This window comes from Salvelinus fontinalis, chromosome 8 (assembly GCF_029448725.1).
Source record: "Salvelinus fontinalis isolate EN_2023a chromosome 8, ASM2944872v1, whole genome shotgun sequence".
NCBI classification, from domain to species: Eukaryota; Metazoa; Chordata; class Actinopteri; order Salmoniformes; family Salmonidae; genus Salvelinus; species Salvelinus fontinalis.
In genome coordinates, this window is record NC_074672.1 from 24,012,531 (window position 1) to 24,039,432 (window position 26,902).

General features: G+C 41.0%; 1 protein-coding gene across 8 annotated transcripts in view; it reads left to right on the top strand.

Annotated features, from left to right (window-relative positions):
• The first annotated feature begins 546 nt into the window (after window positions 1–546).
• LOC129860905 (cold shock domain-containing protein E1-like) overlaps window positions 547–26,902 on the top strand; it is a 34,164-nt gene continuing 7,808 nt past the window's right edge. Inside the window, exons 1-11 of one of the 8 annotated variants that reach the window (XM_055931808.1) lie at window positions 547–637; window positions 13,694–14,345; window positions 15,105–15,348; window positions 18,887–19,082; window positions 19,501–19,667; window positions 20,369–20,455; window positions 20,523–20,641; window positions 20,769–20,850; window positions 25,809–25,937; window positions 26,251–26,376; window positions 26,499–26,738. In XM_055931808.1, the coding sequence (XP_055787783.1) occupies window positions 15,223–15,348; window positions 18,887–19,082; window positions 19,501–19,667; window positions 20,369–20,455; window positions 20,523–20,641; window positions 20,769–20,850; window positions 25,809–25,937; window positions 26,251–26,376; window positions 26,499–26,738 (1,272 nt within the window). In that variant the 5' untranslated portion in view covers window positions 547–637; window positions 13,694–14,345; window positions 15,105–15,222. Of the gene's footprint in view, window positions 638–13,693; window positions 14,346–15,104; window positions 15,349–18,886; window positions 19,083–19,500; window positions 19,668–20,368; window positions 20,456–20,522; window positions 20,642–20,768; window positions 20,851–25,808; window positions 25,938–26,250; window positions 26,377–26,498; window positions 26,739–26,902 lie in introns of those variants that run through there. The other 7 variants (XM_055931809.1, XR_008760478.1, XM_055931803.1 and 4 more) reach the window with 7 other exon arrangements.

A 26,902-nucleotide genomic window follows, 5' to 3' on the forward strand; every position in this document is an offset into this window, starting at 1 on the left:
TGCTTGTTGTCTATATAACCTGTACAAACTTTTTAGACTGTCTCTTTTCCGGACGATTCCATACGAATCAGACAGAAAGAGCCTTGCTGCAAGATTTTACTAAGATATATTTACATGTGATTAAACGGCCTTATTATAAAATTATCCACCTCGTCCTATGTCTCCTCTTGTTCTCCTGTCTCCAGTAAACGTTTTATCAACACCTACATGTGTACATATTACCTCAACTACCTCGTACCCCTTGTACATTGACTCAGTACCGGTAGTCCTAGTATATAACATCGGTATTGTTATTTATTGTGTTACTATTGTTTATTTTTATTTGCAAATGGTCTTACTTTTTAACTCTGCATTGTTGGGAAAGTGTTCGTAAGTAAGCATTTCACGGGTTCGTAAGTAAGCATTTCACGGTAAAGTCTGTTGTATTCGGCGCATGTGACAAAAAAAAGTTTGATTTGATCCATTCAATTTGGGCTCTGGTGTTTGGCTCTTGAACAAACCCCCAAAAACATGATTTCCAACGTTTTCTCCTGTACCGCTGTCATATGAAATCTCGCGGTAGGACTCCACTTAGATCACTACGTAATGTGCCGTGCTGCTTCTAGCGGCGCTGGTGACAGTGCTGAAAGCTGTTGGGGTGAGTTTTGTTTAATTAACTAATTGAAAATTACGGTTGAGAACCCCTTAATATAAGTGTGGGAGATTATGTTCCTCGTATTAAAGTTATATCTGTAAAAAATAATCTGTAACCAATGTTCTTACCCTTCAAATCTTAGGCCCGGGCGGGGGCAGTGTTCTCCGGGCGCCGGTGTTTTTGCTCGTCATAAATCATACTAACACTATCTAGCTGGGGAGTTAGCTATCATATTTTAACAAATGTTTCGGCGTATTAATAAGAAGCCAACGTACTGTCTAAACATTTTAATTATTTAATGCCTACCGGTATACCAACTATGTTTGGCGTTAAACTAATTTGCTGAACTGGCAAACTAGCTGACCCGAAGACTGCATTTGTTAGTTAACGTTAACTATTATCTGTACTGGCACGAGTTTACCAAGTGTTGGTTAGCCTCAAACTAGCGGATTTAGCCTCATCTGTCGCAGTTCCTTTGTTGTCAGATGAAACACTCAGTTACGGCGCCTGCCAGCACTGTTAACATGTTTTAGCCATGGTTGTTGAAATTGGCACAATTGACATGTTCGCTTTGACAAGTTCCCGGAATTAAGAAGACACAATGTATGATTAGCTAAGTGATTATTAATAGGTAGTGAAGTAAAGCTAATGTTGTTGACTAATGTTAGCTAGACTGATGCATTTGACGATTTGCAAATACCCCTGTTTGTTTAGCTAACGTAGGTAGTTTGCTAATTTGTAGCTGGCTAAAGTGCTTGTTATTAAACCACTGTATGTTACTTATGCAACCGTATGATGCGTTCGTTGGCTAGTACGCCACGTTACTGCATTGCAAAGCATGGTCGCTTGACAGCAAATCACATGCCATGGCTGTGCATAGCTGGTAACTAATGGTATTGTTTGTGTCATTAACTTGTAAAACAATTTTTTAACCATCAGGGGCAGTTGGTTATCTATGTTACTTCGGTACTAAAATGAACGACCTAGCTAACTATTTTGCGGTTATTAATGAACGTCGCCGTTCTAGTCAGCTAGCGGAATGCCGATACAATACCTAGCTGGCTGGCTAGCTATCACCAGCTTGAAGGCCGCGAGAGACTAGGCCGTATATACGTGTGCATGTTGCTTACTTCAGCATGCATCACTGACATGTATTATTTGGTTAAACATAAAACAATTGCTAGGTGACGTTAGTAAGTAAACTAGTTAAGGGCTTCTGAACTCGACAATGTGTTCGACCACTTGTTTTGGAAATCTGTGCTAAAGAGCCAATCAAAGCCAGTAATTTTAGTGGGTGGGCACGGGTCGGCAAATGTTTTTATCGCTGCGTCATAAGCAGCTGAAAAGCAGACGCTCCCAAGTTCCTATTTTGCTTTCACCATGTTGATGCTCTTCAAATCACATTCTATTCGTCACATGCACATAATACCACAGTGTAGACTTTTCGGGAAATGCTTACTTTCTCCACAATGCAGAGTTAAAAAATAAAGGAAATAGTTACACAAACGGTGCAGGGGTACGTTGTCATTGTGGTAATGTGGACCTCAGGGTTTCTGTTAGAAGGAAACACCCTGCTTTTGGTGTATAAAAAGCCCGTTTAAAATGTTTAAATAAAAATGGCACTGGACAATTAGTATGGAGGGGAAATCCCATTGCAAAATAATTATTTTAAGCATATTCATTGACGAAATACTAATTGATGTAAATATATTTGGCCTTATCGGTCTCTAAATGTGCATAATTTAGTGTAATTCAATTGGTGCATGTGTATATTTGTTATGCATCTTATTTATCACACGTGCACAGCAGACAGATAGTCTTTGAGCAGAAAATCTGTCAGACAGTGTATGTAAAAAAAAAAAAATAGTTAAAATGGCCAAGATTAAAAAGGTCTCTTTTTATTTTAACCGGTAATTGAAGCGCACTTTCCATTCAAATGCATAGGCAACGGAAGGCAGGCTTCATCAGCTCGTCACACACCACTTTGCAATGAGCTGGAGGCAGTATGCCTTTTGAAAACGTATAGCTACTTAATTGTTTGAAGCCTGAACGTTTTACCTTGCGTCAAAGTAGTTTAGGCAAAATCCAACTATGCATTAGTGGAATTTCAATTGGTGACATCACTCACTCTGAGACCTTGAAGTAGTTGTTTCCCTTGTCCTGCAAGGGTCGCAAATTTTGTGGTGCAATAGGTAATGATGCTTCGAGGGTGACTGTTGTCGATGTGTGCAGAGGGTCCCTGGTTCAAGCCCAGGTTGGGGCGAGGACAGGGACGGAAGCAATACTTTTACAAGTGGAGGCAATTATTTTATAAAGACTTCCATATGCTTTTGAAACCAGTAGCCTATATATCTTATGTGCTATTTTCTTGCATTGTCCAGTAGCCTACTGGTTGTATGAATTTGGGATCTATCGTCCCATAACTGTCCCAGTGTCTGTTTGGGCTATTTCTTACATTTACATTACATTTAAGTCATTTAGCAGACGCTCTTATCCAGAGCGACTTACAAATTGGTGCGTTCACCTTATGACATTCAGTGGAACAGCCACTTTACAAACAGTGCATCTAAATCTTTTAAGGGGGGGGTCAGAAGGATTACTTTATCCTATCCTAGGTATTCCTTAAAGAGGTGGGGTTTCAGGTGTCTCCGGAAGGTGGTGATTGACTCCGCTGTCCTGGCGTCGTGAGGGAGTTTGTTCCACCATTGGGGGGCCAGAGCAGCGAACAGTTTTGACTGGGCTGAGCGGGAACTGTACTTCCTCAGTGGTAGGGAGGCGAGCAGGCCAGAGGTGGATGAACGCAGTGCCCTTGTTTGGGTGTAGGGCCTGATCAGAGCCTGGAGGTACTGAGGTGCCGTTCCCCTCACAGCTCCGTAGGCAAGCACCATGGTCTTGTAGCGGATGCGAGCTTCAACTGGAAGCCAGTGGAGAGAGCGGAGGAGCGGGGTGACGTGAGAGAACTTGGGAAGGTTGAACACCAGACGGGCTGCGGCGTTCTGGATGAGTTGTAGGGGTTTAATGGCACAGGCAGGGAGCCCAGCCAACAGCGAGTTGCAGTAATCCAGACGGGAGATGACAAGTGCCTGGATTAGGACCTGCGCCGCTTCCTGTGTGAGGCAGGGTCGTACTCTGCGGATGTTGTAGAGCATGAACCTACAGGAACGGGCCACCGCCTTGACAAGCTGACTAATAGAATAGGTAAAATGTTCTACTATGAGGGGTAGTAGGTTGACATTGACGGCGTGTCCATAAGGCTAGGAGAAGCTAAGCTTTCCTGAAGTAAATTTAAATTAGTTGGACTACTCCTGTCAATATAGAAATTAATTAATAATAGGCCACTAAAGCATGATTTGGCCACAGCGGATCGTTAGCTTTAAAGTTTTAAATTGCCTACAGTCGGAAGGAAAGGGAGCGTGCAGCAAATACCAAATAGAGGTTTGTTGAGTTGCGACTGTCAGTGAAAAGAGGCCAAGCCAGGCATATCGCAATATTTCGAAATTCAATTGCGGAAAAACAGTTTGGAAAGCAAATAGCTATTGCTGTAAAGAGAAGACAGTGAAACTACTCTAATCTGTCTTTTAGTTATCACAATTCTTAACTTAATTGAGAAAACAACAGTAGGCCTCGCTTATTATCACCAGCGGAGAGCTTTGGCCATGTGCCTGATCACCGCTCATATTCACTCTATCATTGTTTGGTCAGTGCCACTTAAGTTTGTTTATGGACAATTTCTTCCTCCAGTTTAGATGGACGTCATATTCTATTTGTCTCCCCTTCTTGTAGGACCTATTATATGGAAAACATTTTTTTTATTGATCTGTTTATCAGTGTCAGCAGAGTAGGCTACCCTGTAATTTTATCTAAAAAAATATTCTGCTAATGTATGCAGTCATATAAAGTATAGTAGAATTGCATGAAATGTGTTAAAGGCCACATTTTTCCTGTGTAAAAAAAATCTAACGTATCTGATATAGCCTAGGCCTCTACTCTACACGCTCAGCCATGTATTGAAGTATTTTTTGCAAACAGTGACTGAGTTATATTATTAGCCTAAATTATGACTATCCATTCTACTCATCACATTACAAATAGTAGGCTCTTAAATAAGTCTGCAAATATGATGATGCATGGAATGCTTTATCATAAGGTGCTATTGATGGTGAAAATTAGCTTCTCCAAACTAGGAACTCACGCACCGCCTATGCATAGCTAGTGATTTTACTGTTCATTACTTGTTCTGTTGGCTGAGGAAAAGTAAATGTTAGAATAACTGTCCACATCTTCAAAGTGCGTGGTAAGGACACATCATTGCATCTTCAACTTGTCTCCTGTTATTAAGATGAATTACCATAAGCTAAATTTGATTTCTGTCATTCTGAGCAATGTGGGCGGACTCCCTAATCAGGTTACGCACCCATTGCATAGGCATACGGGTCTGGTGAATTTACTCAAATGTCCGGTAAATAAAAATTCTGCCAGTCAAATGTCCAGCGCTACATTTTCATAATGGAAACCCTGATGTACATGTAGGTAGGGGTAAGATTAACTGGAAGGGATGCAAATTTCAGTCAATTGTGCTGCAGACTAACTGACCCTCATTAACCGGTAAACAAATGGTAAAACATTTTCCCAACAGTAAAATGACATGACCAACAGAATGTGAATCAGGCCTTCATGGTCGAATTGCTGCATAGCAACCACTACTAAAGGACACCAATAAGAAGAAGAGACTTGCTTGGGCCAAGAAACACGAGCAATGGACAGGAAATCTGTCATTTGGTCTGATGAGTCCAAATGTGAGATGTTGGTTCCAACCGCCATGTCTTTGTGAGATGCAGAGTAGGTGAACGGATGATCTCCGTATGTGTGGTTCCAACCGTGAAGCATGTAGGAGGAGGTGTGATGGTGTGGGTTGCTTTGCTGGTGACACTCAGTGATTTATTTAGAATTCAAGGCATACTTAACCAGCATGGCTACCACAGCATTCTACAGCGATGCGCCATCTGATCTGGGTTGCGCTTAGTGGGACAATCATTTGTTTTTCAACAGGACAATGATCCAAAACACGCCTCCGGGAGAGTGACAGAGTGCTGCATCAGATGACCTGGCCTCCACAATCACCCGACCTTTTAAAACTTTTTTCCCCCACCTTTATATAACCGAGTAGGCCAGTTTGAGAACAAGACCTCAAACCAATTGAGATGGTTTGGAATGAGTTGGACTGTAGAGTGATGGAAAAGCAGCCAACAAGTGCTCAGCATATGTGGGAACTCCTTCAAGACTGTTGGAAAAGCATTCCTCATGCAGCTGGTTGAGAGAATGCCAAGAGTATGCAAAGCTGTCAAGGCAAAGGCTGGCTACTTTGAAGAATCTAAAATATATTTTGATTTGTTTAACACTTTTTGGATACTACATGATTCCATATGTGCTATTTATTAGTTTTGATGTCTTCACTATTATTCTACAATGTAAAAAATAAAGAAAAACCATTGAATGAGTAGGTGTGTCCAAATTTTTGACTGGTACTGTATATAATGACGAGATGCTTATGTTTCCACCCTAACAGTGGGAGTCGTCCCAAGGCGGGAAGGCCGGCGACAAGCTTAGGCCCAAAATAATCGCTTAGAAATGCATTGGACCTCTTTTGGCAAGATTTTGGAGCGAGCAAAACCTCTCACTTTGCTTCTTCCCCTCTCTTATGCTATGCATGCATACAAGGACCGGACATTTGTCATTAAGAGCTTAATGGAAACAGGCTTGCTATTGTTGCATATCGTCTTATAGCCAAAAGGCTATAGCCTATTATTGATCATGCAACTCCTGTAATGAAGCAGCTAATAAAACGTAATTTTTCAATTTGCCAAAATACAATTTGCTGAAACCAGTTCTAAATAGCGCACCTAATGCCAGAAATTCCATGAGTGACAAAAATGAAAATCTCTATTAGAAACTTCGAAAGATGGGGGATTTAATAGAAAATACTATAAATAAAATTGGTCACATACACGTGTTTAGCCGACGTTATTATGGGTGTATCGAAATGCTTGTGTTTCTAGCTCCAACTGTGCAGTAATATCTAATAATTTCACAATGCACACAAATCCAAAGTAAAGGAATGGAATTAAGAATATAAGTATTTGGACAAGCAATATTGGAGAGGCATAGACTAAGATACAGTAGAATAGAGTACAGTATATACATATGAGATGAGTAATGCAAAATATCTAAACATTATTAAAGTGGCCAGTGATTTCAAGTCCGTATAGGGCTGCAGCCTCGAAGGTGCTACTGATGGCTATTTAAAAGTCTGATGGCCTTGAGATAAAAGCTGTTTTTCAGTCTCTCGGTCCCAGCTTTGATGCACCTGTACTGACCTCGCCTTCTGGATGATAGCGGGGTGAACAGGCAGTGGCTCAGGTGGTTGTAGTCCTTGATGATCTTTTTGGCCTTCCTGTGATTTCGGTTGCTGTAGGTGTGCTGGAGGGCAGGTAGTTTGCCCCCGGTGATGCGTTGTGCAGACCACACCACCCTCTGGAGAGCCCTGCGGTTGTGGGCGGTGCAGTTGCCGTACCAGGCGGTGATACAGCCCGATAGGATGCTCTCGATTGTGCATCTGTAAAAGTTTGAGGGTTTTAGGTAAGGATGCACCGATATGACATTTTTGGGTGATACCGATATCCAATATTTCCCTGCCAAAAAAATAATAATACAGATACCGGTAACCGATATTTACAATTTTAGCAGCCTTTTTAAGGATTCAAGTATAGTTGAAACACACTGACCAAAACGTTATTTTGTTGTGATTTACGTACAGTTGAAGTTGGAAGTTTACATACACTTAGGTTGGAGTCATTAAAACTCGTTTTTCCACCACTCCACAAATTTCTTGTTAACAATCTATAGTTTTGGCAAGTTGGTTAGTACATCTACTTTGTGCATGACACGTAATTTTTACAACAATTGTTTACAGACAGATTATTTCACTTATAACTAACTGTATCACAATTCCAGTGGGTCAGAAGTTTACATACACTAAGTTGACTGGGCCTTTAAACAGCTTGGAAATTCCAGAAAATTATGTCATGGCTTTAAAAGCTTCTGATGGACTAATTGACATCATTGAGTCAATTGGAGGTGTACCTGTGGCTGTATTTTAAGGCCTACCTTCAAACTCAGTGCCTCTTTGCTTGACATCATGGGAAAATATAAAGAAATCAGCCAAGACTGATTTTTTGCAGACCTCCACAAGTCTGGTTCATCCTTGGGAGCAATTTCCAAACGCCTGAAGGTACCACGTTCATCTGTACAAACAATAGTACGCAAGTATAAAAAGTATCTATATCCACAGTAAAACGAGTCCTATATCGACAGAACCTGAAAGGCCGCCCAGCAAGGAAGAAGCCACTGCTCCAAACTGCCATAAAAAAGCCAGACTACGGTTTGCAACTGCACATGGAGACAAAGAGCGTACTTTTTTGAGAAATGTCCTCTGGTCTAATGATACAAAAATAGAACTGTTTGGCCATAATGACCATCGTTATGTTTGGAGGATAAGGGAGGGCTTGCAAGCTGAAAAATACCATCCCAACCGTGAAGCACGGGGGTGACAGCATCATGTTGTGGGGGTGCTTTGCTGCAGGAGGGTATGGTGCACTTACAAAATAGATGGCATCATGAGGTAGGAAAATTATGTGGATATATTGAAGCAACATCTCAAGACATCAGTCATTGAAGTTAAAGCTTGGTCGCAAATGGGTCTTCCAAATGGACAATGACCCCAAGCATACTTCCAAAGTTGTGGCAAAATGGCTTAAGGACAACAAAGTCAAGGTATTGGACTGGCCATCACAAAGCTCTGACCTCAATCCCATAGAACATTTGTGGGCAGAACTGAAAAAGCATGTGCAAGCAAGGAGGCCTACAAACCTGACTCATTTACACCAGCTCTGTCAGGAGGAATGGACCAGAATTCACCCAACTTATTGTGGGAAGCTTGTGGAACGCTACCCAAAACATTTGACCCAAGTTAAACCATTTTAAAGGCAATGCTACCAAATACTAATTGAGTGTATGTAAACTTCTGACCCACTGGGAATGTGATGAAAGAAATAAAAGATGGAATAAATCATTCTCTCTACTATTTTTCTGACATTTCACATTCTTTAAATATAGTGGTGATCCTAACTGACCTAAGACACGTAATTCTTTACTAGATTTAATATCAGGAATTGTGAAAAACTGAGTTTAAATGTATTTGGCTAAGGTGTATGTAAACTTGACTTCAACTGTATGACCCCATTACCAGTAAATCAAAATCTATTTATTTCACATACTTGCTGTGTTGTTCATTTTATTCAGTCGTTTCATTCTGAACCATTTCATCATACATGTTAAGCAGTGAAGTTTCAGCTCTCTGTCCATGCCCTCTTCCTCGTTGTGCACTGTCACTGTCTCCTTTTCCATCTTGTCCAGCTGTGTCTAACATTTCTCGTAAGCCCTGTTTCTTGTCTGCATCGAAGTAGCGGTCCTTGTACCTAGCTTTGAGCATGGTGGCGACACCGTAAAGAGGCTCAGAGAGAATGCCACCGAATTGCTTGTTCACATCCTCTTGTAAAGTACTTTTCCAAGTTAACCCGACCGTCTGCATTGGCATTTTTGTTGAGCAGGAGTTTCAGTGCCATGCCCGAGGGTATCTACAGATGCAGTTGTTGAGCTTATTTCTCGAGTCAGTAGTTCGATTGGCGCTAGGAGTGTGTTCATGTTCTCAAATGCCATTGAAATGGTAGCAGCGGTATGAGAATCAGCACATTCTTGAGCATGCAATATGGCTTTCCTCAGTACAAAATCTTCGTCGACCCACTGTGCTGTCAGACTCAGCATGCTCATGGGGATGACATCGCTGATCCAAATGTCAGACGTGAAGCTAATAGCAGTGATGACCATAGCAAGTAGCTCATGGATGTGCGTTTCAACAGTACTGTGTAACTCCAGTAGGGCAACATATGAAAAATAGTACCTACTTGGTAGAGTGTACCGGGGCTCGGGGTGGTCGTCCAGTCGGCAATAGCCAACATCATCCACGACAGAACGGTTGATTGTCAAGGAAAAATTCCATTATCTTGGTGTTAATGAATTTTGCCTTTGGGTTGTCTCGCTGAACTTTTCCTACTCTTTCAAATGACTGCTCGACTTGAACTTGTTTAGTTGTTGGAAGTTTTTTCCAGATTTATTTATTATTATTTTTTTTTCTATGTAGTCGTTGGAACCTCTGGGGGTGATGCACTTTCAAATGAGTAATTAGGTTTGTGGTATTGAACGATTTCACTTTCTCCCCTCCTCGGGAAATAATAGCAGCACAAACATTGCATATGGCTTTTTGTTATCTTCCTTTGAATCTTCAAAATAGATCCACACAGCAGACATTGTGGGCTAGGTTAGGAATGCTGTGTTGCACGTGTAGTGCAGTATTTTTCGTGGCGTCGTTACGTCATCTACCTACGTTATATAGGTATGCAGCTTGAACGTCGTTTTTTCACATCGGGGTTAAACTAGACATTGCGCCGATGTTGGCAATTTTAGCTTATATCGTTCGATTCTGATATGCTTACCTATTTATTTTTTATATATCGTGCATGCCTAGTTTTAGGTGCCAAGCCACATTTCTTCATTTTCTTTTAAACATGATTAAAATTGTGATAATTATTGTTATCGTGTGTGTGTGTGTATGTATATATATATTTATATTTGCCATATTGCCCAGCCCTACTGCAAAGTTGCCTAAGGGCAGCTATGCTTCTAGCTCTATCTGACTAGCATTGTGATTTTGGCTTCTGGACAACGAAAGAAAGTTGATATGAAAACCAATAGAACCGGAGAGAAATGCTGGTTAATGGCTTGAGGAAGTATTCATTAAATAATTGCCTTCATATTTCTATGGATGGATTTTCGCAAGGCTACTTTGAAGCAAGGTAAGACATGCCTCATTATTTGAAGTAAAGTAAAATGTTCAGGTTTTAAACAATTATACTACCTCAAGCTCAAATGGAAAAGTGGTGGGTGACGTGCTGATAGTCAACGGTAGACAGGCTATAGCCTATGCATCCCAATGGGAGGCGTGCTTTATGAGTTGAGATTTTAAAAAAATAGCTCCTTTTTATTCGTGGCCATCAAAGTTAACACGCGATTGCATTTAGAATTGTTATTTGTTGCGCAATGACTGGGCTTACAAAAGCAAGTTTCACTCCAGTACCCTATAGGCTTTGAGGAGCTACTCTCGCTCTGTCTGACAGGTGGTAGGTTATTCAGCTCCTTAAACTAGGCTCTGTATGCTGTGCGCATGTGATAAATAAAATGCATGACAACTAACGAAAATACACGCGCCAATTTAATTCCACAAAATTTATGAAAATGAACCAAAAGCCCGGTAAGCATGAGTGGTCAAATGTATTTTCGGTGGCTAGTCGGTGAACCGTTAACTTCCTTAGTGACTAGGCAATCAGGATAGATAATAAACAGTAGCAGTGTGTGTGTGTCATCAATATCTATGCGTGTTGGGGTAGAGTCCAGTGAATGTACATGGAGCCAGTGCAAGAGTCTGTGCAAATAAAAAGGGGGTAAATGCAAATAGGGTAGACATTTGATTAACTGTTCAGCAGTCTTGTGGCTTGGAAGCTCTTCAGGAGCCTTTTGGCCCCAGGCGTGGCGCTGAGGTACCGCTTCATTGGTTTCAGTAAGGATTGTTGTCGGAGTGAACATACGTTTCCTCCACTCCTTTCAATCAACGTGACCATATTACCAAGGGTGATGAAATTGCAGACCATTCTTCAGTTTAACATTTACGTCGGTGTAATGTCTCAACGTACCTTGAAAAATGGTAGTCGAGTTGTGCCAATCCAATCATGACAGCCTGACCACACAATGACATGCTGTAACCAAACAGTTATTAGAGTGTTATCAAGCCACATGTTAATGCAGATGTCAATTGGCATCTGAATGGCAAGGCATTATGATTAAGCAATAAGGCCAGGAGGGTGTGCTATATGGCCAATATACCAAGGCTAAGGGCTGTTCTTAACCTCTACAGGAACAGTGTGTGTGTGTCCCCCCCCGGAGGACGGTTGAGCTAATGTGACTAGCATGACGTTTTAAGTAACAAGAACATTTCCCGGGTCATAGACATATCTGAGATTAACTATTTAAGCTTTCTGCCAATATAACTGCACTGTCCAATTTACAGTAGCTATTACAGTGAAAGAACACCATGCTATTGTTTGAGAGTGCACAGTTATGAACTTAAATGTGTTAATAAACCAATTAGGAACATTTGGGCAGTCTTGATACATTTTGAACAGAAATTCAATGGTTCATTGGATCAGTCTAAAACTTTGCACATACACTGCTGCCATCTAGTTGCCAAAATCTAAATTGTGCCTAGATTCCTAAATCATATATTGGTCTTTCTCTTGCATTTCAAAGATGATGGAACAAAAAAACCCATATGATCTTTTACCAGATCTAATGTGTTATATTTTCCTACATTACTTTAACATTTCCACAAACTTCAAAGTGTTTCCTTTCAAATGGTATTTGCATATCCTTGCTCCAGGTCCTGAGCTACAGGCAGTTATATTTGAGTACTTAATTTTTAGGCGCAAATTGAAAAAAGGGGTCAGATCCTTAAGAGGTTCACGACGCAACGCGGTGTGCCTGGATACAGCCTTTAGCCTTGTTATTTTGGCCCAATACCACAAACCACTGAGGTGCCTTATTGCTATTATAAACTGGTTGTGAATGTAATGAGAGCAGTGAATTGTTTTATTTTTCTTCCATAAGCATGGGATACGGTCTGATGTACCACAGCTGTCAGCCAATCAGCATTCAGGGCTCGAACCACCCAGTTTATAATTTTATGTAGATAAACGAAAGGCACCCGTTTGCTTCAGATTTGTATTTCTCAATGATAAAATGTGCAAGAAAACAAGTACTCTTGTTGAATGTCAAGACTTAATGGAAAAATCCCTACTGTCGACCAATCACCAACGAAGAGGCGTAGACTTTGGCTACCTGCTTGCCTTGAGGACTTTTTGTGTGTGTGTGTGTCTGAACAGCTGAGAACTCTTACTAAAGTTCAAAACGAACAAAAATTATGTTTGCACAAACTCTTCCGAAGAGTTTCGGCTGGTAAGCGTGCGAACGCCTTAAGCCATAGATTGCATAATTTCACTGAAACTTTGACTTCAAAGAGGTTCAACTGAGTGCTGCTGTCAATAAACAACTCTAGCCTGATTGCCAAGTAGGACCTATAAAGACCTATCCACTCTTTGGAATGAAATTTGACCCCTTTCACAACATTATTTTTGAAAACTCTGGAAACCAGGTGGGATGGCACACATTGCGACACTGCCATGTCAGATTAGTTTTCACGTGACCCTGTTCAGCCAATTGCATTGAGGTCAATAATGCCAGCAATGCCCAGCCAAGGGGGTTGTCCCAAAAGCCAAACTTGGTGTGTCCCTGCTTCCTGTTACTGTGTATACAGTTTGCTTGAATGTTAGGATCAGTGTCTGAGACTGGATTATGACGTAGTTCATATGATTACACACACTTCCCTGGTCAGAAACTGTGCCCTAAATATCAATATGATCAAAGATATGCACAGGGACTTGTTTATCCACAGGACTTGCACGTAGTCAGGCAGCTGAAGATGGTCTATCTTTAGGCCTGTTAGCCTGGGTGCAAAGAATCTGGAGTTTAATTCACATGAAAAGGAAATGACCCAGAGCACTAGTCCACAGGCGGCTTTAACTTTCTCATGTGACGATAAAAACATTAAAGGTCCAATGTAGCTGTTTTTATATATCAAATAATTTCTGGGTAACAATTATTGTGACGTGTACAATTTTTTAAATGGTAAAAAAAATTAAACAAAGACCATTTTCTCAAGCAAGAATTTTGCGTTTCAGGCTTCACCCAGTTTTTCTAGTTTATTCACATCAGTAGGAAATATGTAGGCTACATTGATCTATTTTCAACTAATAGTGTATTTCTTTTTCTCAACAGTATGAAGTGAAACGGAACTGATTTTTTTTTGTACTATCCGCAACTGCTTCTTCAAGTTCAGATCACAACGAAGAAACAAATTCAAGAGAAACATCCCAAAATGAATAAAGTCGCAACAACTCAATAAAAGGAAAGGCTCACTTCAAAGGAAAATAGAAGCAAACAAAACGAAGAAACAACCAAAGACAAGATACACAGCTGCCCAAGAGAAACAATCCTTTGCCAAAATTGCAAACCCGAGAACATAACTGATCTGAGACCAGAAGTTTGTGCCTACTCAACAGCTTTGACAAAGCACACGTCCCAACGCTGCTCCCAGCCCTCCTCACCTCACCGCACCACCGACTCACCCCGGGGTGCTTAGAGGGCTGCTGTCTGCTAGTTTTTTTCCTTCTCATCCCTTTAGCTGTCTCTCTATCTCCTTGTGCTCTGTTCATTTAGTTGATTTCAAGCAGTGTAATTGCACCTGCGTTTGCCTCCTTTTTTATTTTTATTTTTTATATATGCAACTCGTATGCAGGACTTGTGCCAGAAACCTGCAACATACGTGTGTGTGTGTGTGTGTGTGTGTGTGTGTGTTTGAAGAGAAGATCTGCAACATCTGCACAGTCGTTAACGTTCAAGACCACACCTTTTAAGACGCCAAATCACGGTAAGTCTTTAATTATTTTTTTTACTTTTTTTTACACACTTATTCCATAAATGTTGTTGGGGCAGGTGAATTTCTATTGCTAAGTAGGGTTTTGAAAAATTCTATCATTTATTTTTTTATGGCGCAAGTTTGAATGTGTCCGAGGTCTGTAAATGCATCCTCTATATGCCCAGCCATCTTGTCCATCTCCAAAGAAATTTGCACAAACTGAAAAATATCCTTTACCCTGCATGAGGCTGTAATAGTGCATCGAATTACATTTGATATAGATGTTAAATCTAAGAAGGGGAAAACACGCTCCCAATTTCTACTCTGGTTCCCTGCTGGGCTGTCATAGGGCAGCAATGTAGATATTTATTTGACTATGAAAACAAATAATCCACTAAATGTCCCAGAAATCCTTCTTGACTAAACAAAATGCTGCTCTTGCACATGTGCTACAATTTTAACGAAGATGGTATTATTTTGTAACTTGCTTTGGGTCAATTGGTAACAAGCCAGATTAATTGCTCTCGCAGAGAGATTTAGCGCAGTTGTGAAGCAGTTTTATAGCCATAGGCGTACTTCATTATGGAAGTTGTTTTTAGCAGGCTTTCCTCTGCCTCTTTATCCTACCCCTCTACCTGGTCCCATCTAGCCTTATGTTCCTTTGTCTCCTCACACCCACAGACCCTTTCCCATGATTGACACTTTGCTCACTGGCTGACCTTTTTTGCCTCCATTTTCTTTTTTGTCCCTTTCCCCTTTTCACCCTTGCAGACATCCACTGGGTGGTTAAAAAAAAGAGGAAAAATAACTAGAAAAATCAAGGTGTTCAAGCAAACCAGTAATAAAGTACAACAAAGGGGTGGAGTTTGACTCAAGTTTATGGAAAAATATGGGCAGCCCCTGGAAAGGCTTTGTCGAGTTTACCTTGCCCGCGTCGCCGCCTGCCGCGTTCGTTAGCGCTGACCTGAGCAGCACCTCCCCCGTCGGACTCAGCCTGTCACCGTACGGCCGATCCGTAAGTTCCATCATCCCCACCACTTCCTCCCGCCGTCTTCTCCCCCCCATCGAACACCCATTCACCCACCTTGCCCTGCCTCTCTGCTCTGACTGGCTTAACCTTTCCATTCCTCTGAACTCAGAGACTAGCTTTTGCTCAGGTGCAGTGTAGCAAGTACAGGGTGGTCTAAAGGTTACTGGGAATTTGGGTTTGTTTCAAATTCTGTTTTACCCACCACAATTTATGTAAATGAGGCTGTAAATGCTTTGTGCCATGCCCCATGTCCCCTCAGATTAAAGGTGTGGGATATGGTTAGTGTTGTAATTGCCATCTTATGTAGACAATATAAACAAACTGTTTGATCAGTAACTTCTGTGTAGTGAAGACAGTACAGAAGACATTTGACGAGACTTGGGACAAAATCTGTTTGTCATTCTTCCTCAAGTAATACTAGACTGAAATTAAGCAAATTTATAACCGAGAGAGGTTCGTTTGTAAGACGAGTTGATTTGGAACTGCGTGGAAACAAGGTTGCTTAATCTGAAATCTTAGGTATCAAAACAGCAAATGAAAACATTGAGGACGGACCACGAACTACTAGTAAGTTCAACTCTGTTAGCATTGATGCTTTGCTAGGAAGGATGTTGCTTTGCTAAAACATTTTTGAGCTGTAGTTAGAATCAGTTCGATTATTTGTTACATTGTATTTTTGTTTTTCATTTTGGTCCGGTTGTTTTGAAATTTTGTTAATTTAGTTCTTGAACAAAACCACATGTCCATGCAAGTCCTTTGTTTACTGGACAAAATGCTTCCGTTAAGTCCATCTATGATTATCATGAAGCATCACTTTTGTGTCCCAATTGTCATTGCTTTTTGAGGGTACCACAGTGCGTTGTTTTTTGCGCCCCCAAGTGTGGATGGTGTTCACACCAGGCCAAACGAACTGAACGGGTAAGCGCACCAAAGTTTGGGGAAAGACTACGCCAAACCCATTTGGTGTGAAAGCCCCCTAAGGTGACGAGGCTGCTCTGGAACTGTTCATGTAACCAACTATTAACTTACTGTGTAGATGCGCTTCTGTCTAACCAGTCAGGGGGGAAAAATGAATGCAAGTAGACAGCTGATTAGCCAGCTCAGCCAATGAGCCAACAAATAAAATCACATTTTATTTGTCACATGCGCTGAATACAGGTGTAGACCTTATACAGTGAATTGCTTACTTACAACCCATAACACCTTTTTTCTTAACTGCATTGTTGGCTAAGTAAAGAATAGATAACAAATAATTAAAGAGCAGCAGTAATAAAATAATGACGTTCTGAGGAAATGGCAAGCATTTTTAAAAACTGTTTGTTTGAGATACACATTTTGAGGATGTGGTTTTTTTCGCCACATACGAGTATAGGACGAGTCAACAACATTATTTGGGCAGAATATTAACTTTAAAAGGTGAGATTAACCGGACAGTTGAACTTTATTTCAGGCAATAATAATGATATAGCATTTCATGAGTTTCATTCCACTTCAGCAATTAAAATGTTACATGACCTCCTTCCTCTACCTTTTGTTCCATCTGTCCATTCTTTCAAATATGCTGAATGGCAAGTGTTTTTGTATTCTTTTAGTTTGTGATGGGGATGCTAGGTCTCTGCTAATTACTACATTTCTTATGGGTTTCTCTTATGGAATTATGATTCTCAGGGTCAGTGGCGATTAGTGTTTTTACTTGCCTCTCACTTTTACAGTTAAAGAAACTTAAGAAAATAACTTAGAACTAGAACATTGAGGTGTAATGGAATGAAATCTGAGCTCATGGTTAAAACCACAGCTCCAAGTATCTCTGAATTCCAAAAATCTTTTGACTCCCCTCCCCCATCCAACCAGTGTGACCCAGTCCTGACCCCACTGTCAGATATGGAGAGAGTGCACTCTGAACCCCCTTTGGCACGTGATACTGCCTCTGCCACCTCTGTGGTGGCTATCCCCCGCTCGTTCTCGGTTTCCCACAAAAAACACAAGCGGACACCCCTGTATCGGAGATCAGTAAGTGGGCATGTTGTGTGGGCATCGCATCGGTTGCACCCACAGTGATGGACTGCCCTGTCTGCTCCTGTGGTCTCCTTTGGTGACGTTTGCTAACCGCACGGTTTGATTGTTTTGCAGTGGCTCTTGATGACTGATTCTGACTGTGCTTTTAAGTCATATTGTAGCATCCCAGTTCATCTTGAGTTAATGTGCAAGTCAATGGAAGAAGGCAATCGTTTCTATAACCAACTGATTTTGCACGTATAATGTTCCTAACTTTGTCAATTTAGGGGTGCTTGTGGATTCGGTTGCGATAGTGATTGTAAAAAATGGAGTGAATAGAAGTGCATGCTTCTCTTGAGCCAACTAGAAATGACTACCGTGTGGCCTTTATTTGTAATGAATTAGGGTTGGATGGTATCCAGCTTTCCATACCTTCATACCATGCCTGTGCCATCCCGGCATATATGGTGTTACCGCAAGGAGCAAAAAATAAATAAATCAAATGCCACTTAGCATTATGTTAGCATTCTGGTTACAAGTACTAAAGAATCCCCATAGAGAATGCTAACGAGAGCATTGCGAACATTTTGTACAGTTTCTGACCTAAATTATACAAGTAACTCAAATGCTAAACAGTTTGTTGAAGGCACAAAACGAATATTAGCTAGCAAGACTTTTGGTTTTCGAAGAAGCTAACCGCTTAGCTAGATAGCTAAAGTTACTACATTAGCAAACCAAATGCACATCTGCAGAGCATTTAGCACATTTTAGACAAGTTTATAAGATATCTAGCTGGTAAACATTTAGTTGTGAATTTCAATATGTAATTGGATCAACTGGCGCATGCTGCACGACAGTGAGTGACTATAGGCGCTGGTTTCTCATTGTGGGCTTGTAAACAAACCCCTCGTGACTGGGAACTACCGTAAACTACATAATGTGACCGGTGAAATGAAGAACGCAATGTTCTTTTATCTCCTACCGTATTTCACAAGTGGACTGCAGGTATTTACTTAAAAGTAACTACAAATATTCAAATGTTTTATTTAAAAATGTAAAAAAGTTGAACCAGTATTGAAAACCATCCCGTAGCTTTTTCCAAAACTGCGGTATAGGGTATATACAGTATACTGCCCAAACCTATAGGGAATACTTTTCATGTCGATTCAGACCAATCTGGGGTTGGCCAAATGTGCTCCCCCTGGAATTCACAAGAGCATGAAAGTGTCAGGTAACACCAGAAAGCTCTTTGGGTTAGTCTCTCCAAACTTTGGTTCAACCACCTATCGGGAAGCACATTTTGGGTAGGGATTGGTCTTTGTAGATGTGTGTTCACTAAATGCATGTTTGGGTAAAATAGGTCCATTCTGTGTGTGTGGGATTTTAATTTGTCAATTAATTGTTCTATCATACATTTACACAATCCCACTCATAAACTCACATCTGCTCTCAATCTTAAAAGAGCTGTGTTTTGACTGACCTTTTGATTTGTTCAATGAGTAACATTCTCCGTTCTTGTTCTGTTTAGATGAGTTTTGACCCTGGCATGCTCCACAATGGGCACACTGCGTTTGCCAACGGCACGGCAGTGGGCATCAGGGAGACTGGCGTGGTGGAGAAGCTGCTCACCTCCTATGGGTTCATCCAGTGCTCGGAGCGGCAGGCACGCCTCTTCTTTCACTGCTCCCAGTACAACGGCAACCTGCAGGAGCTCAAGATAGGAGGTGAGAGGCCGGGGCTTCTTCTAGTCATTCAGTAGTCTAGTCTCATCCACCAGCCTTCTATTAAACAACACAACCTTTTAGGGGTGGTTTCCCCAGACACAGATTAAGCCTAATCCTGGACTAAAGCATTTAAATGAAATTCTCCTTTTGAGTTTGTTTTTAAGGACTATGCTTAATCTGTGTTTGGGAAACTGCCCCTTAATGTTTATCTGGTCAACAAACAAAAAAATCCCCCTAAGATATCCTGGGAGCTGAGTGGTGACAATTGATTTCTGCCTCAGTCTCTTCACAAGATACTGTGGGTAGCCTTTAAGTCGATGGAACTCCATGAATGTCCGGCCAGTATTTGGTGTGGAGCACACATTTTCTCAAAACCCATTTTTCTTACATCTCTCTCTTCCTCTCTCTGCCTCTCCAGATGATGTGGAGTTTGAAGTGTCATCAGACAGGCGTACTGGCAAGCCCATAGCAGTGAAGCTGCTTAAGATCAAACCAGAGGTGCTACCAGAGGAGCGCATCTCGGGCCAGGTGGGGCCAGACTCGCACGCCTCTCCATTTACTGTGCTGCATGGTTATATTCATCCAGTTAAGGAACACCATTTTACTTTTGGTTCTGTTCTTGTCCGTGTCACCTCAATGTTGGTGTTTGTCAGTTGGGTGTATGTTCAAGCTCATTGTAAATCTTTTCACTAATTTTTGTTCATTTATAGTTTCATAGATGCGTGCATTCTTTATACTAAACCTTTCTCCCCAAGGATTTGAATCTGATTCTAAATCCACATTTGTCTTTCCATTATTTATGTTATCGTTGGTATCTCCATTTGTCTGAAACACTAGGAATACCATCTGTTTCCATGGAGATTTACAATGGGCTTAACTTTCCGCGAAATACAATTTGTGTGGTGTTCAAGGGTGGAGGTGGGATTTGATGTTTAAACAAAATAGAAAATATAGAATTGTACATAGCATATCTTTATCCAGAAAGTCATTCAATCGAATAAGCTTGATTGGATGTAATATTTTGATATCCATTGAAGTCTTTTCTATTAGCCTTCTCTTCAATTTGGCATTTCACATCTCATGCAGTAGTATCTACAGTACGTAGCCCTTTGCTTTCTTGATATACTTTTGAAAATCAACCAGTTTGTCTTTTCACTTACCTGATTATTGTAATTTATGCAATCTAATTAATTACAATGATTGTAGTTAGGTAATCGTGATTGTCTGACTCACCCAAATGCCATTCTTAACCATCTCCTCCACATGTGATTCTTTCTGTCCGTTAGGTCGTCTCAGCGATTCCTACTCACCTGGATGGCAAGTCTGCTCCAGGGCAGGTGCCCACTGGCAGTGTGTGCTACGAGAGAAATGGGGTAAGACTGTCAAATGGCCTAAAGAAAAACTTGTCATGTCAAGGCTGGTAGTCAATGTAATGTAAAGTATGGATTCCTTCCCACGCAGGAGGTGTTTTACTTGACCTACACCCCAGACGACATAGAGGGCAACATGCACCTGGACACGGGAGACAAAGTCAGCTTCTACATGGAAACCAACAAGCAGTAAATTGTTTTTCTTTAAGTGTCTTATTGTTTCCCAAACAAATTATCTTGAGTTTCACAATTTTTACAATGTTTGATTGCACAATACCTTAGCCCTTTCCTCATGCCTATCTTATGTGTGTTTCAGCACCGGTGCAGTCAGTGCACACAACATTGTCCTGGTAAAGAAGAAACAGATGAGGTGCCAGGGGGTTGTCTGTGCCACCAAGGTAAAGCCACACTACACTGTTGTGGATCCCTGGCTGGACATTGGCTAGTCTACCAGTGGCGGTTCTAGACCATTTCAACTGGGGGGGGCCAAGCTGGGGCCAGTTGTACTGTTAGAGGGGCCAGTTACATTAGACGTTATTGTTGTCATATCGTTTTCTTCACTGCATTGCAGGCATTAGCAGGCAAAAGACCATGTTCTTAATCATTCGACTATTTATTTGCATTTCCATTATAATTTTCATTTGCATTACATATTCGGTATCAGGTCACATCAACTGTATTCTCCGGTTTTTGTGTTTTTTTTGCAAAAAGATCAGCAAATTAATCTAGACTCAAGGCCTTTGCACTCCTTGACTCAATACTTAATACACCTAAATTGCTTAATCTGACATTTTGGACCTGAGATACATTTTCACCAGATTTAGTGCAGAAAAACTCTGTTCACGAGAAGCAGTACTAACAGGGATTGAAACAGCTATCTTGCACAGTTTAAAGAGCTCAAAGAAAACTTCTTTATAAGGCTCAATGAATAATGCCAGCTCTACTACACTGGAGGGTCTCTGCATGCCACTCTGTATTGTCCTTTCTAAAATTCTTCTGAACTGATGTAGTTCATGCCCCAAGTCCTCAATATTTGATTCATACATTCTAGCAAATGGAAACAGGGACTTCTCTTTGAGAAACACATCACTTGTAGGGTTTAGAGTTTGGATGCCATTCATTATGTCACAGTTTTTGCTAGGGAACCTTCTGTTAAGCTCATTGAGCATATGATCTAAAACAGGGTAGAAAAGAGTTGTACGAAAACTGCATTTTTCTTGTTCTGAATCTGACCTCTGACCCACTGTACTGAGTACAGTCTCCATTAAATTGAGAGCTTAGCTTTTCTGGTCATTTTGCAGGGGGGTGTATTGCAGTATCACATTGCTCAGCTGTGTTCAACACTTCATTCCATAGGTCATCAAAAATGACTCATTCCTATAGTCATTCAAAGTTTGAACTAAGGCTTCAACTAAATCAACAGCCTTTGACAGGTCAAGTGATGAAGACTGTAGCATATCTGATATATATTTTGCTTCTCCAAACACTTTATGGAGTGTAACAAGGCACACAATGAATTGTAAATCTATCTGTGCAAGCAGACCTCGTGCCTCAACAGATCTGTCACCATTGTGTTCTTGGACTATGTCTTGCAGGACTCGCTTAATGGCAGGTAATCTATCCATAATAGTATGTAGAGCCATATATCGACATGCCCAGCGAGTGTCACTTAGTCTCTGAAACTCTCTAGGTGCACCTGGGTACATATCTTTTTGTATGCTAAGCCATTTTTGATGCACATATGACCCAGATGTGAAGACGTAAAGTCTTTTTAGTAAGGAGAAGAACTGTCCTACCTCAGGGACAGCTTTGACTGTATCCACTAAAACTAAGTTTAGAAAGTGTGCACTGCAGTGGATGTTTAAGGCATGCTTTGCTTGTTCTTTAATGCGTGTCTGGATGCCTGAATGCTTGCCACTCATAACAGAAGCACCGTCATATGCTTGGCCTACTAGGTTGTTTTTGTATTCAAGACCATGACTTTCTAATATGTGTATGATTTTGTCAGTAAGCCCTGCTGCATCTAGTCGATCAGCCGAGTCAGTGAGGAACGCTCTCATGGACAGCTCCTCTGAAATAGTACCTGAGTACTAGAGATATCTGCTCCTTTTTTTAAATCTTTTGTTTCGTCTGCAATTATGCTAAAGACCTCACTGTCTTTCACTTCTTCTATAATTTTTGTTCGAACCATGTCTGCCAAACAACTCAGAACCTCATTCTGAATCACTTTGCTTGTATATTTTGCATTATGAATGGAAGTCAACCTTTTTTTCACAGTTGTGTCATGCTTAGCTATTGTTTCTAGGATTTCCATGAAGTTCCCTTTATTATCTGACTCTGCAGACTCATCGTGTCCTCTTTGTGCAATGTTTTGTGTGGCTGTAAGTAGTAGTACTTCTCCTATTGTTTTAATATAGTCCCGATTTTCTTGAACCTGTTTGTTGTGTTTCTTGTTTAGGGCATTTACCAGTGTTGCATGACTTTTTACAGCTTTCTGATAGTCTCTCCATGTAATCATTGCTTGTTTGTGCTGCTCAGACCTTGCATGAATTGCAAATCCCCCCTCTTTGTAAGTTGCCTATTTCCAATTGTTAAAACCCAATTGTGAATCAAATAGTCTCTGAGACTTTGGGAGGGCGAAAATGCCTGCAGGTGTAACAAAAGATTATATATATATTTTTTTGAATATTCAAGCCAGGGGTGGATATAGTACCAGGCCGCCTTGAAGCTCCTCCTCCGGTCCCCCATCAGAGTTCTTGGGTATATGTTCATCATTGGCTGCACCGGTGGTTCCTCCCGGGATTTGCTGATATCTGCCAAAGACAAATATATATAATTAAAAGTATCTATTTGGGTAATTGTAGATATACCATTGCCATCAGGCAACTTCTGAAATCCATCTGATATCTATATCACAAGCCCAATAGCATGTTAAATAAGAGTTCATTTCAATCACAAACCGACTCATTTCTATACACCATATAAACTGACTAATTGCACTGCTTACAAGTAACCACAGATTTATTCAACATCACAAACCTGATAGGTCACTGCTTGTGGATGCACGAGGCTCCTCTGTTGGTCTCACACTCAGCCTCTACCTCAGCCTCAGTCTCTCCATCTGTCTCACTTTCCTGCTCTACTATGCCTTCACTCTCCAATGGACAAGTCTTCCTGTTCTCTCTCTGCAGGCTCTCTGCTCTCTTGCTCTCTCCACACCTGAACCATCTGGCTCTGTCTCACTGTCTGCCTTGTCTTTTCTTTGGAAGAAGGACATGATGTCCTTCTTTCTCTTCATTTTGGTGAAAACTAAAGAGCAAAAGCAATGGGGACCACGCTTATTAATTAATTAACTTAAAATAACTGACTTGCTAGGTAACTACCCTTTATGTCTAACTGTTTTACGTTGCAATGCATTTACGGAGTGTGGTTTAAATAAAAACACTCAGCACCATGAGTTTGTTGATAATATATTTTATCCTTTTTCATACTGCCACAAAGTAACAAACGGCTAGGTTGAGAACTTCTTAAGGCTGCAGGGGCAGTATTGAGTAGCTTGGATGAAAAGGTGCCCAGAGTAAACTGCCTGCTCCTCAGTCCCAGTTGCTAATATATGCATATTATTATTAGTACACTCTGAAGTTTCTAAAATTGTTTGAATGATGTCTGTGAGTATAACAGAACTCATATGGCAGGCAAAAACCTGAGAAAAAAATCCAACCAGGAAGTGGGAAATCTGAGGTTTGTAGTTTTTCAACTCATCGCCTATCGAATACACAGTGGGATATGGGTCAGTTTGCACTTCCTACGGCTTCCACTAGATGTCAACAGTATGTAGATCCTTGTCTGATGCTTCTACTGTGAAGTGGGGCCGAAGGAGACGGGAATGAGTAAGGTCTGCCATGAGCTGACCATGCGCGTTCACATGAGGGAGCTCTGTTCAATCGCACTTCTGAAGACAATGGAATTTTCCGGTTGGAACATTATTGAAGATTTATGTTAAAAACATCCTAAAGATTGATTGAATACATCGTTTGACATGTTGACTGACTGTTACGGAACTTTTTGACATTTCATCTGCTTTTAGTGAACGCGCTTCGTGACTGGATTTGTTTACCAAACACGCTAACAAAAGTAGCTATTTGCACACAAATGATGGACATTACCGAACAAAATGAACATTTCTTGTGGGAGTCCTGGGAGTGCATTCCGACGAAGATCAGCAAAGGTAAGGGAAGATTTATAATGCTATTTATGACTTTTGTTGACTCCACAATTTGGCGGGTAACTGTATGGCTTCCTTTTGTGGCTGAACGCTGTTCTCAGATTATTGAATATTGTGCTTTTGCCGTAAAGCTTTTTAAAAATCTGACACAGTGGTTGCATTAAGAACAAGTGTATCTCTAATTCTATGTCAAACATGTATCTTTCATCAAAGTTTATGATGAGTATTTCTGTTATTTGATGTGGCTCTCTGCAATTTATCCGGATATTTTAGAGGCATTTCTGAACATGGCGCCAATGTAAACTGAGGTTTTTGGATATAAATATGAACTTTATTGAACAAAACCTATATCTATTGTATAACATGAAGTCCTATGAGTGTCATCTGATGAAGATCATCAAAGGTTAGTGATTAATTTTATCTCTATTTGTGCTTTTTGTGACTCCTGTCTTTGGCTGGGAAAATGGCAGTTTTTTTTGTGATTTTGCGGTGACCTAACAATCGTTTGTGGTGCTTTTGCTGTAAAGCCTTTTTGAAATCGGACACTGTGGTGGGATTAACAAGAAGTGTATCTTTAAAATGGTGTGAAATACTTGTATGCTTGAGGAATTTTAATTATGAGATTTCGGTTTGAATTTGGCGCCCTGCACTTTCACTGGCTGTTGTCATATCGATCCCGTTAACGGGATTGCAGCCATAAGAAGATAAGCTGATCTAACGTTACACTTCTGTAATGCATTTAATACAAATACAACATATTAACAATTTTACCCACCTCTATATTTACTTTGTGCTAGAACTATATTTGTGCGGAATTTATTACAACTTCTGAATAGAAAAAAACTTGCAGATGCATGTGGTACGATCCTGTTGTGTTCCGCCTAAAGCCGTCCCTCTAGAAAATGTGTGGGTTAAATTGGTGTTCCGCGTTGCCACTGTCTAATAACGGATTTTTAAAAAAGAACGATAGCATAAATGATTTGTCAAAATGATTTCATACTCCACATTTAGGGGGGACACAAGGGGGATCAAAATTGTTGTCACACTGCCCCCCCCCCCCCCCCCCAGAACCGCTAGTGTAGTCTACGTGCCTGATTTATGTTCTATAACCCTTTGTGTTGTGTCTGGTAGGAGGCCTTTGGGTTCATTGAGAGGGCTGATGTGGTGAAGGAGATCTTCTTCCACTACAGCGAGTTCAAAGGCGACCTGGAGGCCCTGCAGGCCGGCGACGACGTGGAGTTCACCATCAAAGAGAGAAACGTAGGTGGCATCACATGGAACCGCTCTGGCCAGCCAACTCAAGCTGTTGCAAAAGTATAGAATACGAGGCCAGTATTGGATCATTGGAATCAAGTTGTTCTTAAGATGTTGGGGACTTATCAAAGCAGTCTTAGGTTTAATGGCAGTCAATATGTCTCAATAGGAAAAGCCATTCAACAGAAATGATTCCTGCTCATGTATATGTTCTGTACACATATTGACGCCATAAGCCTGTAAAGATGCAAAAAAAATATCATAAGAGGGGGTAAAGCAACATTGAAGTAACTAAAGCATCTTGTTTTCTCTCCTTTAGGGGAAAGAGGTGGCTACTGACGTGAGGCTGCTTGCCCAGGGGACAGTCATATTTGAGGACATCAGCATCGAGCAGTTTGAAGGCACTGTTATCAAGGTCATCCCTAAAGTTCCAACCAAGAACCAGGTCAGAAACTTAAACCATGCCTCTATGCTGACAAGTAACCTGAGTTTTTGTTTTTTACTGAATCATATAGATTATTTTGATGAAAATGATTAATCTTTTTAAATTGTTCCTTCCCATTTCAGAATGATCCACTACCAGGCCGCATCTCTGCCAGGATCAGTTACACAGACAAGGAGCTCCTGTTTGGTGAAAAGGACACCAAGTCCAAGGTGACCCTGCTGGAAGGCGACCATGTGCAGTTCAACATTTCCACGGACCGTAGGGACAAGCTGGAGCGGGCCACTAATATCGACATCCTGCCCGATACCTTCCACTTCACCAAGGAGTCCCGTGAGATGGTAAGGACCCTGAGGAGATCCATGGTACGCCCTCTAGTTCATTTGAGGAAGCTTGTTTGTGGGGTTTTAATTGAATATGGCAACCTAGTTAAATTCTCTGATGTTAGTCCATATTCCATACTGTTGTGTAAATCTTACAAAATGCATGAGCAGAAACCTTCAGGCCTGAATGAAAGGGAAAGATTGGA